The sequence below is a fragment of the Lycium ferocissimum genome, chromosome 6 (assembly GCF_029784015.1).
Source record: "Lycium ferocissimum isolate CSIRO_LF1 chromosome 6, AGI_CSIRO_Lferr_CH_V1, whole genome shotgun sequence".
NCBI lineage: Eukaryota > Viridiplantae > Streptophyta > Magnoliopsida > Solanales > Solanaceae > Lycium > Lycium ferocissimum.
In genome coordinates this window covers 24,479,811-24,496,362 of record NC_081347.1, presented here as the reverse complement: position 1 = coordinate 24,496,362, position 16,552 = coordinate 24,479,811, and the positions used below count along the sequence as shown (strand labels likewise).

At 36.0% G+C, this 16,552-nt stretch overlaps 1 protein-coding gene across 1 annotated transcript; it reads right to left on the bottom strand.

Moving 5' to 3' along the window:
• Positions 1 to 3,106: 3,106 nt before the first annotated feature.
• LOC132061225 (uncharacterized) lies at positions 3,107 to 3,496 on the bottom strand. Its single transcript, XM_059454077.1, has one exon. The coding sequence runs from the start codon at positions 3,494 to 3,496 to the stop codon at positions 3,107 to 3,109; it is 390 nt and encodes a 129-aa protein (XP_059310060.1).
• Positions 3,497 to 16,552: the final 13,056 nt, after the last annotated feature.

The window sequence follows — 16,552 nt, the reverse complement described above, 5'->3', positions numbered from 1 at the left end:
TTGTTTTTGTTCTTTGTCACAGTAGTAGCTAATTTTCCTACTAGGGTTAAAGTAACCCACTGGCCGGGTAGTTTTTGTGATCAAGGTGATTGATATACAAATAATGGATTATTAGGGTTTGTTTATTCGTCATTCTTCATTCATAATTAATGGTTGCAAACATTGGTTAAAGCCACAAACCTTGATTTATTTAGGAAAATAATTAGGGTTGGTAAGAATAAACAACAAGAACTCAAAGCATTAAACTTTGTTTAATAAATTCACTTAGGAATAAGAAAAATTTACTTGGCATGATTAATCATTCTTCATAACCACTTTCTTATATTTGGGAAAATCATAGAAAGAAATAATCTTTATCTATTGGGAAATAGTATAGATTCATATAGAGATTAAGTGCATTCAAATAATGATCCATTAGAAGTATATCAAGATCAATACCCATGATCATACACTCTATCTAAAGGACACAACCTTAGCTTCTTTTACCATAAATTCACAATCAAATCAATAGTTAGCAATCGTCACTAAAAACCCAATCTTTACCAAAATCATCGGATTAAGACATTAGACCTAAACATAGCAATCTACGAATTCAAAAGAACCTTTTCACACCCTATTCCCGTGGGATTGGATTCAACCTTGTTGGGTTACTATATTTGACAACGTCCGCGTTATACCATTAATAGGTGTAATTTGAGCGTATCATAGCTTCAGTTAAAGTTCTATGGTGAAACAATAATAGAGAAGAAATGACTTAGGAAGCTGAGGAAAATATGAAGTCCAGGTATCCACATTTGTTTTCACTCCCAGAAGAGGTTCAGACAGAGGCACTATTGTCCTCAGGTATGTGATGCTTTCTTTTGATGATTTCTTGGTCGTGTGTGGCCATTATTGTTGTTGTTTTTGTAGCCCTGTGAGGCGTATATTTTGGGTTGTTGTGACAGGATGGTAGTGGCATATTTATAGGGGAAAATCTAGCGAAATTTTTGTAGAATCCCTAATAACTTAACATTCGAGGACGAATGTTCCTTGGGGGGGGGGGGGGGAGGGGAGGAATGTTACATATTGGAAATTTCGTGTCATTGCAGTATGAGTAGACTAACACAAGACTAAAGTGGACATGAAGCCCTTATAAGGTTAAGGAGGGTATTTGATAACTTTAAGTGTGTACCTCAAAAACAAAAAGAATTTTTTTTATTTTATTTTTATTTTTAAGGACCGTAAAAGAAGTACGGTCCGTAAAAGCTATCGTAAATTGGTCACAGTAACTTGGGAACTGGGGAAACTATTTTACGATGCAAGTTACGGTCCATAAAATTTTCACGGTCCGTAAGTTATATCGTAAAATAGGAATAGTGAACTTTGCTATATAGTAGAGGATTTTACGACATGGATTTACGGTCCGTAAATCCATTCGTAAAATGCCCCCATACAACAGTTCAACCAATATTCCCAAGTGACTTCCCTTTAGTGCTTATCATTCAACAATGAATTATTGTACATCAAACCCCATTATTTTGCTCGTATTATGTCGGGGTTACTCAGACTTTACCCCAATTCATATTTTTTCTCATTCAAGCATTTTATCGAACAGTTGGCGGGCATAAATAATTATGATATAAACTTTGACATTGACAATCGAAATGCCCACCGACTCAATGGGGGTTTCAAATACTCGTTCCCAATAAGTCTAATTTTTATGCACAACAAATCCCCGCCCCAACTAAATTCATGAATCTATCCCCCATAAGATGAAAACACAAAAGTTTGCAAACAAGGTCATTAAAAGAAGAAACGTCCATCTCGCTATTATGCATTACTATGTCACAACTAGGACATGAAAGAATCAACAAACTAGAGACGCTGGTGATTAGATAAACACGAAGAGTACAATTCCAAAAAATTTGCTTCTTTACTTCAACTCAAACGGTTAGGTGGTGTTGTGGTGGTGTGGTGATTGTGAGGGTGAAGAGTGATGATATGTAGGAGAAGGAATATGTAACGGTAGATTGTGGGGAGTGAAAAGTGGAGGGATTTTAGGGATGTAGTGTTTGAGTTGGAGGAGGAGAGGGACGGTTTTTCAATTTTGAGTTGAAGCCAAAAAATCGCTTAAGTGCCAAATATATACCCTAGCTGCTTTAAGTTACAAACATACTGTTTTACGCCAGAGATTTATGCCCGTAAAATTTTTACGAGCAAGATCTACGACACTTACCTATGCATTTTAAATGACGTGGCTCAAAATGAGTATTCTCAATCTACGCTTCCATTTACGGTCCGTAAATTTTTACGGATCGTAAATTATGGCGTAAACCTTACAACGGTGATTTCATCTAACGATCCTTGGTTTACGCTTCCATTTACAAACCGTAAAACTTGTACGGTCCGTAAGTGTTGGCGTAAATCAAGAACAGAAAGATCATTTACCTTGCCCATAATTTACACTTCCATCTACGGCCCGTAAAAAATATACGGGACGTAGATTTTGGCATAAATCACAAACAGAGAACCCATATTTAGGTACCTCAATCTACGCTTCCATCTATGGTCCATAAAATATTTACGGGCCATAGTTTCTGGCATAGATTGACTCCAGTTTCTCCACTTTAGCTTTTCTGCACTTTTCATCCTGCACCAAAACAAACGTTACCCTATACACGCACTATCGAAGTTACAAAAAATTCAAAACAACAAAAATTAAACATGGGTTGCCTCCCAAGAAGCCCTTGATTTAACGTCATGGCACGACGGTAGTACCAATTTTTACTCTAGGTCGACAGAGTGTAGCCATGTTTCAGCCTGTGTCGATCCACAATTCTATCACCATCAATGCAACCATGGTAATGCTTCACCCTCTGCCCGTTCACTTTAAATGTCTGAGTTCCGTCTCCGGACTTCAACTTAATCGCACCATGGGGTGAAACACTAACCACTTTGAATGGACCGGACCACTTAGATTTCAACTTACAAGGCAACAGCTTCAGTCTCGAATTATACAGCAGCACAAGATCCCCTTTTTGAAAATCTCTGTTGAGGATCTTTTTATCATGGTAATGTTTCATCCTTTCTTTATACGGTCGCACTTTCGTAGGGCCTCGGTATCGAATTAAATCCATCCAAATTTTCGTCGTAGTCGAAACAAATTGAATTTGGTTGCTTCTTCCCAATTCATGTTCAATTTCTTCAAGGCCCACATGGCCCTATGTTCAAGTTTAACTAGCAGGTGACATATTTTACCGAAAATGAGCTTGAAAGGCGAAGTCCTAATTGGAGTCTTGAACGCAGTCTGGTAAGCCCATAGAGCATCATCGAGCTTGCGAGCCCAATCAGTTCTGTTTGCATTCACCGTTTTAGCTAAAATACTCTTGATCTCCCAATTGGAGACTTCAAATTGCCTACTTATCTGAGGGTGATTAGGTTTTTCCAAACTATGGTTGATGCCATACTTCTCCCTCAATCCCGCGAAGGCTCTATTGCAGAAGTGAGAACCACACATCATTGATTATAGCCCTCGGGGTACCAAATCGAGTAAATATGTTTTTCTTTAGGAACCCCATGACACTCTTGGCTTCATTATTAGGTAAAGCCACCGCTTCTACCCATTTCCGCTTCTACCCATTTAGACACATAGTCCACAGCGACCAAGATATACTTCACGCCACAAGAGCTCACGAAGGCCCCATAAAATCAATACCCCAGACATCGAACACCTCAACTTCCATCACAAAGTTCATAGGCATCTCTTGCCTCCTACCAATACTCCTTTGCCGTTGGCACTAATCACAAGACCGCACCATCAAATTAGCATCATGAAAGAGAGTAGGCCAATAGTAACCACATTCGAGAACCTTGGTAGCAGTCCTCGTACCACTATGATGGCCCCCAACTGGAGAGTCGTGGCAAGCCTTTAGAATCTCCAACACCTCACTCTCGGGAACACAACGCCGAATAATGTTATCAGCGCAAGTTCTAAATAAGTATGGCTCATCCCAATAGTTTTGACAAGAATTGCGCAAAAACTTCTTTCTCTGGTAAGATTTGATCTCGTCAGGAATGATACCGATCACTAAGTAATTAGCCATATCCGCATACCAAGGTGCCACTTGCATAGACATCGCCAAAACTTGCTCATTTGGAAAAGCATCATCAATATCAAGTTCCTCGGCTGGCACCCCAATTTCTCGTGGCCAGAGAGATGGTCGACACTCGATTTTCGGACCCCTTTCGATCTTTCACCTCAAAATCAAACTGTTGCAACAAAAGAACCCAACGAATTAGTCGCGGCTTAACTTCCTTCTTTTCCATAAGACACCTCAATGTAGCATAATCAATGTACACCACAACCTTGGACCCCAACAAATAAGATCCAAACTTCCCAAAAGCATACACTATAGCAAGTAGCTCTTGTTCAATCACCGTGTAGTTCATCTGCACCACATTAAGAGTCCTACTAGTATAGTAGATTGGGTGCATAATTTTATTATGCCTCTGGCCAAGCACAGCACCTATCGCGAAACCACTAGCATCGCACGTCAATTCAAAAGGCAGGGACCAATCAGGAGTAACAATAACAAGAGCAGAACTGAGACGCTCCTTCAATTCATTAAATGCCTTTCGGCATTTGTCGTCAAATAAAAACTTAGCCTCTTTCTCAAGAAGCTTGCACATCGGGTTAGCAATCTTGGAGAAATCTTTGATGAAGCGCGCACAGAACCTAAAAGATATCCCTCGAAGGACACCTTTGACTGAGATAGCTGGAGGAAGTTTTGCAATCACATCTATCTTCGCTTGATCAACTTCGATTCCCCTTTCAAAGATTTTCTGACCGAGGACAATCCCTTCCTTTACCATAAAGTGGCATTTCTCCCAATTTAGCACAAGATTTGTCTTTTCACATCTTTTCAGCACTTGACCTAGATGGTCAAAACAATCATTAAACGAATCGCCCACAACAGAAAAATCATCCATAAACACTTCCAAGAAATCTTCTACCATGTCAGAAAAGATTGACATCATGCACCTCTGAAAAGTTGTTGGTGCATTACACAACCCAAACGGCATTCTGCTGAACACAAATGTCCCATAAGGACAAGTGAAAGTCGTCTTCTCTTGATCTTCTAAGGCAATGTTGATCTGATTATAGACAGAGTATCCATCTATGAAGCAATAGTAAGACCTCCCAGGTAGCCTATCAAGCATCTAATCAGTGAAAGTCATGGGAAACTGATCTTTACAAGTGACTGAGTTCAGCTTCCTATAGTTCTTGCAAACACGCCATCCAGTAATTGTACAAGTGGGGATCAGCTCATTCTTTGCATTAGGCACAATAGTGATACCTCCCTTCTTTGGAACACATTGAACTAGACTCAACCACTTGTTGTCTGCAATCAGATACACTATCCCAACACCTAACCACTTTATGATCTCCTTTTTCATAACCTCTTGCATGTTTTGGTTCAATATCCGCTGATGTTCAACACTCGGCTTGTTGTCCTCCTCTAGTTGAATTTTATGCTCACAAACACCAGAAGGAATACCTCAAATGTCTGCTATGGTCCAACCAATAGCACGCCTGTACTCGTGTAAAATCTCCAATAATTGCTCAATTTGTTCCTCAGTCAGTACTGCTGAAACAATCACTGACAATGTCTTATTCGGACTAAGAAACTCATACCTCAAGTGTGATGGGAGCTGCTTAAGCTCAAGCTTTGGTGGCTCAACAATAGAAGGCTTAGCTGGTGGAGTGGTTCTATTTGCAAGGTCAAGATCAAGCTTTCGTAGGTGGTAAGTGTAAGAACCCAGACCCTAAAGCGCATTTACTATTTCCACGTAGCCCTCCATGTCATCAGCATCAAAGTTCACTAGAATAGCAGCAAGAGCTTCTCCCAAACTTTCTTCTTTCATTTTATATGCGACAGCATCATCAGTCCCATCAAATGAATCAATAACTGAGATATTCTCATAAGCAATTGGCAACTTCATCCCCTTACTTTCTTGGAGCGTGACCTCTTCATCATTCACTTGGAATTTGATTTCGTTCTTTTCAGAGTCCATAAGCGCTCTGCCCATAGCAAGGAAGGGTCTTCCCAAGATGATAGAAATGTCTTTATCAACCGCACAATCTAGAATAACGAAATCAGCAGGCAACATGAACTTACCCACTTGTACCAACACATCATCTACAACTCCAACTGGTTTCTTGATTGCATAGAAGTCGGTCCAGGCATTCCCAATCCATATTGCTTGTAAATAGCAAGGGGCACTAAATTGATACTCGCCCTATTATCACACAAAGCACGAATGAAAGTGTGATGCCTAATATTACACAGAATGGTAAACGCCTCTGGATATCCCTTCTTCTGAACTGTGGTGGAAGCAATAATCAAACTCACGCAGTGAATTAGATTCACTGTCTCATGTTGAACAGACCTCTTCTTCGTAAGCAGGTCTTTTAGAACTTAGCAAATCCGAGTATCTCTTTCACAGCATCTAAGAATGGAAAATTCACCGTTAATTGCTTCAACTGATCATAGAACTTTTGACACTTAGCATCATCATTCTTCTTTGCCAACCTCTGAGGAAAGAGAGGCTTTTCTTTGTACATCTGAGTCAAAAGGCGAAGACCTCATTTTATCGTCTGTTTCCTAGTATTAGCAGCAACATCTAGAATATCAACAACTTTTTCTTCAATACGGACCTCAGCATCCACAATAGGCACATCAGACTGCACCTCTTCTTCCTCATTACCCAGATTTAGATCAACCACCTTCTTGTCAGCACTTTGAAGTATTTTACCGCTTCTCGTGCTAATAGCAAAAGTACGCTCCACACCACTACCTCCATTCTTCGGGTTTGGAATAGTATCACTAGGAAGTCCTCTACTACAGCGAGGATCTTGCTCTCTCAGGAAAGATCGCGCATCCGTCGTTTAAGGTTTTGAATAGCCGGCGAAAGAGAAACCACCGTATCCGATAGCCCGATAATGTCTTTTTAGTATTTGTCTGACTTGCCAACACTTTTTCAAGCATTGACTCCAAGCTCGAACTACCTTGATCATTATTTGCCCTTTTGGTGGAATGTAAAGGTTGAAACTTAATTTCGAAGTTACAATTATTGTTGTTGTATCTACCTTGGTTCGGTCCACCATAGTTGTTATTGTAGTTCCCTTGGTGGTTGTAGTATAGTGGTAACTATTCCTGACTGTCACGCGGGTGACCCGATTTCGATCCCCGGCAACGACGCTAAAATTTGATATGCTCAAGTTACACCTTTATTAGCATAAAGTGGACGATGTCAAATATAGTAACCCAACAAGGTTGAGGTCGAATTCTACAGGGAATATGGTGTGCAAAGTTTACTAAACGAGTATTTTACTAATCTTGCGGTCCTGGTGTATTCCAGAAAAAGGGTTTTACAAGAGTTTTGATTTGTGGATTAATTTAGAGTGTCTAGTAATTGAGTTGTAAATATATGGGTAAAAAGAACCTAGGTTATGTCCCCGCCAGATAAAGTGTCTGATCATGGGTCTTGATCTTGATATACTTCTAATGGATTGTTGTATGAATGCGCTTAACCTCTATGTGAATCTAGACTATTTTACCAATAAGAAAAGATTATTTCTTTCTATGCTTTTCCCAAAGATAAGAAAGTATGCATGAAGGCGATTAATTATACCAAGTAAATTCCTCTTATTCCTAAGTGAATTTATTAAACAAGGTTTAAAGCCTCGAATTCTTGTTATTTATTCTTACCAAACCCTAAATACTTTCCCAAGTTAGATAAAGTTTATGACTTTAACCAATGTTTGCAACCATTAATTATGAATGAAGAACGGAGAATAAATAAACTCTAATGATCCATTATGCATCTATCAATCCTAATTCCCAATCACAAAACACCCATCCTTGGTTCACAACCTTAGTAAAGAAATTTAGCTACTCATAGAAGAAGAACAACAATAATAGATAATGAGATCATAATGCTTACGAATGATTGAAGAGAAAATAATTGCAATTGTTTGTGATCCCAAAAAGATTTCAAAAACTATGAGTATTCAATGCTAAGGAATAAAAACTGAAATCTAGTGAATTGTAGCCTACAAGAAACCTACATTAGGTATTTATAATGGTCTAAGTCGCTAAAAACAAGTTGACAAAATTGCCCCCGTCGAATCAACATACGGACCGTAAATCTTATACGGTACGTAAAATCTGCAGCTCTTATCCGTAAAATCTCATTCCACTGCCCAGATCTACGCTCCCTTTTGACGGACCATAAATATTTTACAGTCCGTAGAACTGGTCCGTAGATGCTTCCTTCAGTTGAGACTTCCTGTAAATGATCTACGGTGGGATTTACGGACCGTAAATAATATAAGGTCCATACTTTCTGCCATGAATTTCTTCTCCAGGTGAGACTTCTCTATCACTGATCTACGGTTGAATTGACGGCCCGTAAATATTATACGTTCCGTCTTTTTGCTCCGTAAAATCCCAGCTTCAGTTACTTCTCTTTCTTGAACATCTTTTTAAGCCATTTTCACAACTTTCGCCACAAACACGATAAATACCTATAACATAACACAAACACATCAAAAGACCCAAACTTGCTTGAAAAACAAGTGAAACTCGCCGTCAAAAAGCATCAAATGTGTCGGAATTTCGCGACACATCAACAATAACAATCGAAAAGGTGGAGGTAAAGTATTTTCGAGTATGGGGTTAAGGAATTGACACAAAAAGGATAGTTTGAAAAAACATATTTGGGAGCCGAATAGCAACCATAAGTTATCGATTAGTTTTTATCTACAACTTCGGGTTTGCTGAGTAAAGGGAGGATAACTACCACATCTAGTCATTTTGAAATTAATTAACGGTTAAGCAATTTCACAACCTAAGCATTTCTTAACCAGCTCATCGTACTTTGTAACTTTAGCCTCCTTTTCTTTATAGTTTTCTAGTTCGACTAAGAGATCAAAATTGACAATCAACATTTATTTGGCATGCCTAAGATAGGGGTAGACATTATTAGCTTAGAAAAGAAAATTTAGGAGAAGGATATCTAGCAAATATAAAGCTTGTGACATACACAAACGATGATGATACTTGAAATCATATTGAATGTTACACACGTCTTGAAGATGAACATTCAAGATAGGAGATTTTTTTTCAAATGGAGCAAGAACTCACCATCGAACATTCAAGCCGATGATTTTACGACAAAACATCATAGTGCAATTTCTCGCATAATCATAAACAAATCCAGTATCAAGGTAAAAATTGTCAAACTAACAACGGAAAAGGAGATGATAAAAATACAGTCCTAACATAGCACTAACAATTTACTTTATTCCCCGATAATCGACATAAGAAACTGAAGCTTGTCATTCACTTCTGCCGCATTGGATGGCTTATGGAACGTAGACAGTCTCTCGATCTATTCTAGTAAAGCTGTATAAAGCCTTTACTTCATCTACCAACAAAGGTTGAGGTGCCACTATGTATCCTCACTGAAGATAGCAATATCATCAATCAAGGAAAAATGAATTTATTCGGTTGAAACTACATATATAACCTGGTTACATATTATAACTAGTTAATTTGTCCGCGCTTCGCGCGATTATAAAAGATAACAATGAGTTTATAAATGATCATTTTATAAATTAATCCACACACACATATAGATATACTAATTTTCATCCAAAAAAGTCATGTATAAATACTGAAGTAATATATCCTTTTAAGTAAAACTTGCAAGTATTATAACATAATAATGCCAGATGGAAAAGCCTCTAAAATTATTTAAAAAATCATAATAAAATAGACACTTCCACTCCAATTATTCCTCAGTCATCAAAATTTTCTCAAAAATAACCAAAAACACCAGCAGTACAAAGGAAGAATAGATTCTTCCTGTTTAAATTTATATAGGAAAGGAACCTATATGCGCCTAAATCCTAATTATAAAATTGAAAATTATATCACAAACAGAAACAACTCACATCCCTTGCTCAATATTCTAATTAGTGTACTTGTGAAATAAATATTAAAATAAGTAGAAAAGATTCAAGAATATAAAAAGGGACTCATGTAATTTACCCTCAAGTATTGTACAATTATGGGCTAATTAAATTTTTCTCATCGTATGTTCATAATCATGTTCGATTATGTGGAATCGAGGGTAAATCACCAATTTCATATGATTGAAGATACATTAGATCTCAATAAGTGGTAACAATTTTGCTAAAATCTTTTTCAATTTCCAATTTAAGAAAACAAAAAGGCATAACAGCAAAAGATTAACATGTTTTTCCGAACTAAGTTTATGAGAATTGTTACAAGAAGTATAAAGACAACATGTATGTTGCGAAATCACAAAGCAGAAGCCAAAGCCAATTTGAGTCCTCAGTTATACACATTATTATACCAAAAACAACAACAATGCAAGAATATGGCAAACTTCCAATCACAATTCATGGGAAACAAAGAAACCATGGAAAAAGAAAACCAGATCAACAATATTACAACCTATTACTTTAATACAAAATGTACATTAGGTCTTCTACTTCGGCATATGGGAGCTGACCAATTTAATCCCAACACTGCAACAGGTTGAAGAGGAATCAGCAGCATGGCATCAAAGGGAGTCCTTCTGTCAAGTGTGGCTGCATTCCTGCTTGCTTCGTTCCAGGTCCTCAAGAAATGGGGATTGGAAACTTGTAAATGAAATTTATGTGAATTTATGGGAAAAGAAAGAAGATAGGGGAGGTGAAAAGATTTGTAACTGATGTGAAATTATAACATTTTATTATAGGTTCAATCAATAGGATAAATGCACAACCGAAACTGTAATTGAGAATTGAAAAAGGTAGGAGGAAAAAGAGGAAGAAGTGGAGTATTAATTGTTGAGCCATTTAATTAATATCTATATATATATATATTATTAAAAAGATGATAGTTTGCCATAGGATTGTGACAAGTGTCATCATCATATTTAGCCACATCACAGATTTAGGACAGACACAACCAACTCTAATAACTACATTTTGAAAAATCCAAGTGGCATCTCAAATAGAAGGCAAGTGTTATATTTTTGGACAAAGCTTATCAACTTTTAAGACAAAAAAAGGAAAGATAAAAAGAAAAGAAAAGAAAAGAAAAGAAGTTTTCCTAAAATAAACTACCCAAACCACCCATGAACGCCCCAAATAAACATTGTTGTGCACGTTCCCCATTTTCACATCTGCACACACTCACCGCAAGTGCGCACGTCCCCTACTCCCCATTTTTGAAAAGTGTAAATTCTAATTTTTCAATCAAAATAAAATAGAACCACGATCAGCGGTTCTTTGAATTTATGGAAGACATCCAAAACTTACATCCAGCAGTTACTGTCTTTTATTGTGCAGAGTAAAAGCAATTCAAATTGAAATTCTTTCCTCTTCCTTTCACGTTTGTAAACTTTACTGCACTTCTTGAAATCCCTTCAAATTGTGAAACCCCTATGAATCATTTCTCTCATACATAGAAGAACACAAGTTAGTTTTCTTTTTTAAAGTTTGTTCAAGATTCAACTTTTATTTGGTATTTTTCAGGATTTTTGCTAATGGGTTGAGTGTTTCTGTTGTATTTTTAGGAATTTTGAAGCTTCCAAGTTGGGTTTATCCCATTTCGAGTTCAGCAAGTTAGTTTTTTCTTTCAGTTTTTTAAATTTATGCTAATGGGTTGAGCGTTTGTGTTGTTATTTAGGCATTTTGAAGAAAGATGTTGGGAAAACTCATCACCAACAGTTTAATGTATGTTATCTGTTTTTTGTCTTCGTCTTTCGACTATCGCTTTGATGATTCGTTTTGTTTGTACGTGAGATTTTGTGTATTTTTTGACTTGCTTGGATGAATTAATTGAATTGAAGCTGTTAGTGCTAGAAGTTTTGGCTACTGCTTTGCTACTATCGATTTTGAGGTCCCGTCTTTAAGAAGGAGAAGGTTACCTTTTGGCCATGACGAGGTGCATTCCTTCTCTATATTTTATACCTGTTGGCTTTTATGATTGGTGTATTTGTCTTTGAATCTGTTTATCTTGAAGTTGACCTTGATGTGTACTTATTTTGTTGGGATTATGGTGTAATAATAGCATTTAGTGGTCAGAAGACACGGTGATGAAATTAACCCTCTGTGGCATAGTTTCTTAGACATATTATGAAATATAGTTTTGCATTAGATGGAAGACCTTTTTGGTCATTTCTCCATGTTTTCCTACTTAGGCAAGCATTAAGATATGGAAGACCTTTTTGGTCATTTCTCCATGTTTTCCTACTTAGGCAAGCATTAAGATGGAATCGAATGGATCCTTCTATCTGAATAATCTTGGGACGTGCTCAATAGCAGTGAATGGCAAATTTGTTGATACTGGGCAGTATCTGACCCTTAGCTGTAGTTGTGTGATAGAGGTACGTCACTTTCCTTACCTTTAAGGGACAAATTTTCTTGCATATTACCTTCATTTAGGTCTTGGAAGTTCTGCTCTGTGGTTAATAAATACTTCCTTGTATGAGTCTGGTCCCTTATTTATTTAATTGTCTGAGATCTTCTGTATAAGCAAATATTACACATTGCTCTTCATGTCAATGAAATATGGATCTTCAAACCATTGCTTTTCATGTCAATGAATAGGATCTTCAAACCATCCAAGTTATTTCCAGACTATAAGTTGAGGTACGATAAAGTAAAAAACAAAGCATTTGCTGAAAGTTAATGTATAAAACACATCCTTGATGACATTATGACAATAAAGGATGGTTATTTAAATGGTGTTTGGCAACTAAGATATTGAACTAAATAATTGGTTATTAGGTAGTAGGATTTTTGAATCCAACATTTGGTTAGTAGTATTATAGATCTTTTATTTCCAACATGACCTTGGACAGAACTTATCTTTTATCCCTTTGTGAAAATACCTATCTAAATGTCCAGTGTATCTATATATGATACGGACTGATAGAAGTCTCTTTCGAAACAACAAAACTCAACAAAACCTTAGAAATTGTTATATTTACCGTTGACAACAAAAACATTGAAGTACATAACTAACAACTGCAAAATAGCATCAATATAATGGTAGATGAAAAAATTGGAAAGATTTTTTAAAAGGGCAACTTAAAAGAACTCGCCAACAAAAAGATGAAATAAGATTTTGGATCAAATGTGATGTTCTTTATGATTGTTGCCCCTTTTAAGTCCTCTATATATCGTGTTTAGCGGCATATTTGTTCCATCTGCATGTGGGTGCCATCCGTAATCTAATGAACTAGGGAATAACCCATCTATTTTAGCTGATGACCATGCATCTGCTGAAGCATCTAGAAATGACACTAGAACTTCTAAGTTCTAAGGAGTATAATTGGCTGAAAATGTTGGTTCTTAATATGGCTTAAAGTTATGCACTTCACTATTGTTGTAATTTTTAAGATTTAGGTGATGAAGCAAATGAGTTCCTGTTGCAGATACATACAATATTGTAAGAGCAATTGCCGCGACCGTCAGTCTCACGATCTCAATGTTAAAAGAAAGTTATGACAAAATCGGCAGTAACTATATCAACGGGCTCACTACAAAAGAATTGTCCAGAGTTAGATGTCCAGCAACCTTAAGTACAAACCTTTCTTGATTGTGAAAATGGTGTACATCTCTCACTGATATTTGCTTTTTCTGTTATCTACTTCAGGATATGAGGCGGCTGTCAAATGGAACCGGGAAGCAACAGTAATACCAATTACTGTGCGGCAACTAGAGGTCATAGTAAGGTTGAGTTCTTGCTCTGTTTTTGGATTGAGACCCTTTATGGGGAATGTAAGAATGCTCTTTTCTTGATTATTTATATTGATTTTCTTTTGAATTTGAGACAAGTTTTTTCCTTGACCTTGAGTGAGTGCAAAAGATGGAAGTTCCTTTTAATATCTTTGCCATGGTTTTTTCATGTTCAAGTAAATTTAATAGACTGTTGGGTCTTTCGTTGATAAATATAGAGAACTTTTTGTTGCCATATAGCTGGGTAAGATTGTTGTCTGCCTTTAGTGATACCTGATTTTACATCATGTCATACCTGATTAGTGGTTTTCGTGTTAGATGCTGAATTTAACAGCACAAGCTCGAGTGGCTTAATATTTTAAAATCCTTTTGTGGCAAAAAGAGGAAAGAGGAACAAATGTTTTACCGATCAAAGAAAAAGAGGAATAAATGTTTCATGCACAAGCCCTTTTTTTAATAGGTCACTTGGGATTGATGGTCCCTGACAACAATATTATAGAGACAACCCGATGAAATACATCTATTTGTTTTTTGGTTTAATTCTTTTGAATGTAGACGCTAAATTTAGCTCTTGACTCTATTTACAGGTTGAAACCGGCTGACGTACAATATGGAACTTTGTTATTGGTGGTCCGCCCACATGCAATACTCTTAGTCCTGTTTGTATTATCTCTCTCTGCTTTTTTTTTTTTTTTTTTTAAACAATCCGCGCATCGCGCGGGTATGTATACTAGTTCCTATAAAGATACATAAAAAACAAAAATAAAAAATAAAAAATTGGAGAAAACATAGAAAAGAGTCCAAAAAAAAAAAAGAGGAGAAAAAAGATAAATATAATTTTGGCCAAATAGAGGTGTCACATCACCTTATCTATTTCTAGCTTTATAATATATATTGATTGATTGATTTCTTCTTTTCTTAAATAAAAATCGAGCCAATATATCTCTTAAAGACAAAAAAAGATTTGATGACTTCCGATAGCATTCGTTGGCCAAACGAGAGAAAGGAATAGAATAGAATATAGACAAATCAGTTCTACATATATTTAGTTATATACAATAGAATCTGTTTGCCATCTATTTTCAGATATCTTAATATTCTTGCCGTAATGTATGGGTCAAAATTTAATTATAATATGAACAGGTTACATATATGTTACGTATAACTGGAATTTCCAAAAAGAAAATGAAGTTTGTCGTTGATGTCTCAGTCGTGTATGCCAATAACGTTGTACTTAAATTAATCTAGTTCATTGGTCAAGAACAAATTAAACAATCATTTGAAACAGTTAAATCCAGTTCAAGTACTTCTCGTGAAGGTGTCTTTCTTAAATAAGAATCAATTTGCAGGTCGAACTCAAGATATTTGAGATAACAGAAAATTGAAAGGAAATAATATGTTGAGTTATAACTGAAAGAAACATATAAATTACATCAAATCATACTATTCTAAAAGTAGGAAGATATTAAGTTGAAAAGTTGAATTACCAAAATGTCCGTCATATATATATATATATATATATATATGTGTGTGTGTGCGTGTGCGCGCGCGCACATACATACTATCTAAAAAGTGGGAAGATCATATGTTGAAAAGTTGAATTACCAAAATGTCCATTAAAAGTTAAACGACATTTTTACCCGTCATGTAAACATTACTCTTGTAATATTTTTGTACCAAATAGTAAATTTATCCTCCAACAAATAATAACTAAATCAATTAAATGGAAATTTAACCACTTGATAAATCAATTCATTATGCTCTTAGCTACATTTTAGGAGTCGTAAAAAAATAATGTAGGCCCGATTCATTTGATCTTTTTTAATGGTCTTCTTCATTTGCAAAATTAATGATGCTTTAAAGAAAGAAATTTCAAAAGTCAGAAACGTATAGCCGTATAGGATTGGATTAGAACAAGTATGGTGTGCTTAGCCCACGACATCTAAACTCAATGCAGTCGGCATCTCTACCAATTAATAAAGAGATAAAGGTTTTCCTATTAAATCTCAAGCAGTCGTGTACTCGAGTATCAGCAAAAACAAATTCTTTCAATTAATGTAGAAAATGAAAAGGTTTCATCACTTAAATATGGAATTTAAAAGGATTCTTCCCCATTAAACCTTGACCTCCATTATATACTCAAACTTATTCTTCACGCTGCCTTGATATGTGTAAGTGGAATTCATGTCCTTTTTTATGCAGTAGATTTCATGCATTTTTTTTTCTTTTTGTTTGTTCCATTTGAAGTAGTGGTGATCGTTTGTTTTCTTATAGGCGCAAGATATGGAGTTATCTTGGTAATACTTTTGATCCAACTCAAGAATATGTCACGATGCTTTGTCAAGGGAGGTTATTACACTATCGTGCTATTTCTTAAAAGAAAATTATTAACTTTTATTTGTACTTGTGACTAATTCCCAACTACCCAAGTATATGCAGATTTGGTTATGAAATATATTTATTTTATTTGTCATTTCATATTGGCTTATTTTGAGCTCAATTGCGGTCAACAAAATAGCAAATTCATGAAACTTTTACTTTATTAATTTGTCTTTTGTTACTTGAAAACATGTTTCAACAATCTTATGTATTTATACAAAAATCTTAGACATAATAACTTAAGATACACGTGCAACGCACGTGTCCAAATACTAGTTAAGGAAGGAAATGCATAGAGAGCTGCCATTTTAGAGAAGAATCATGTTTTACTTTGATTTTATGGCCCATTACAATTTCTTCTTAACTAAT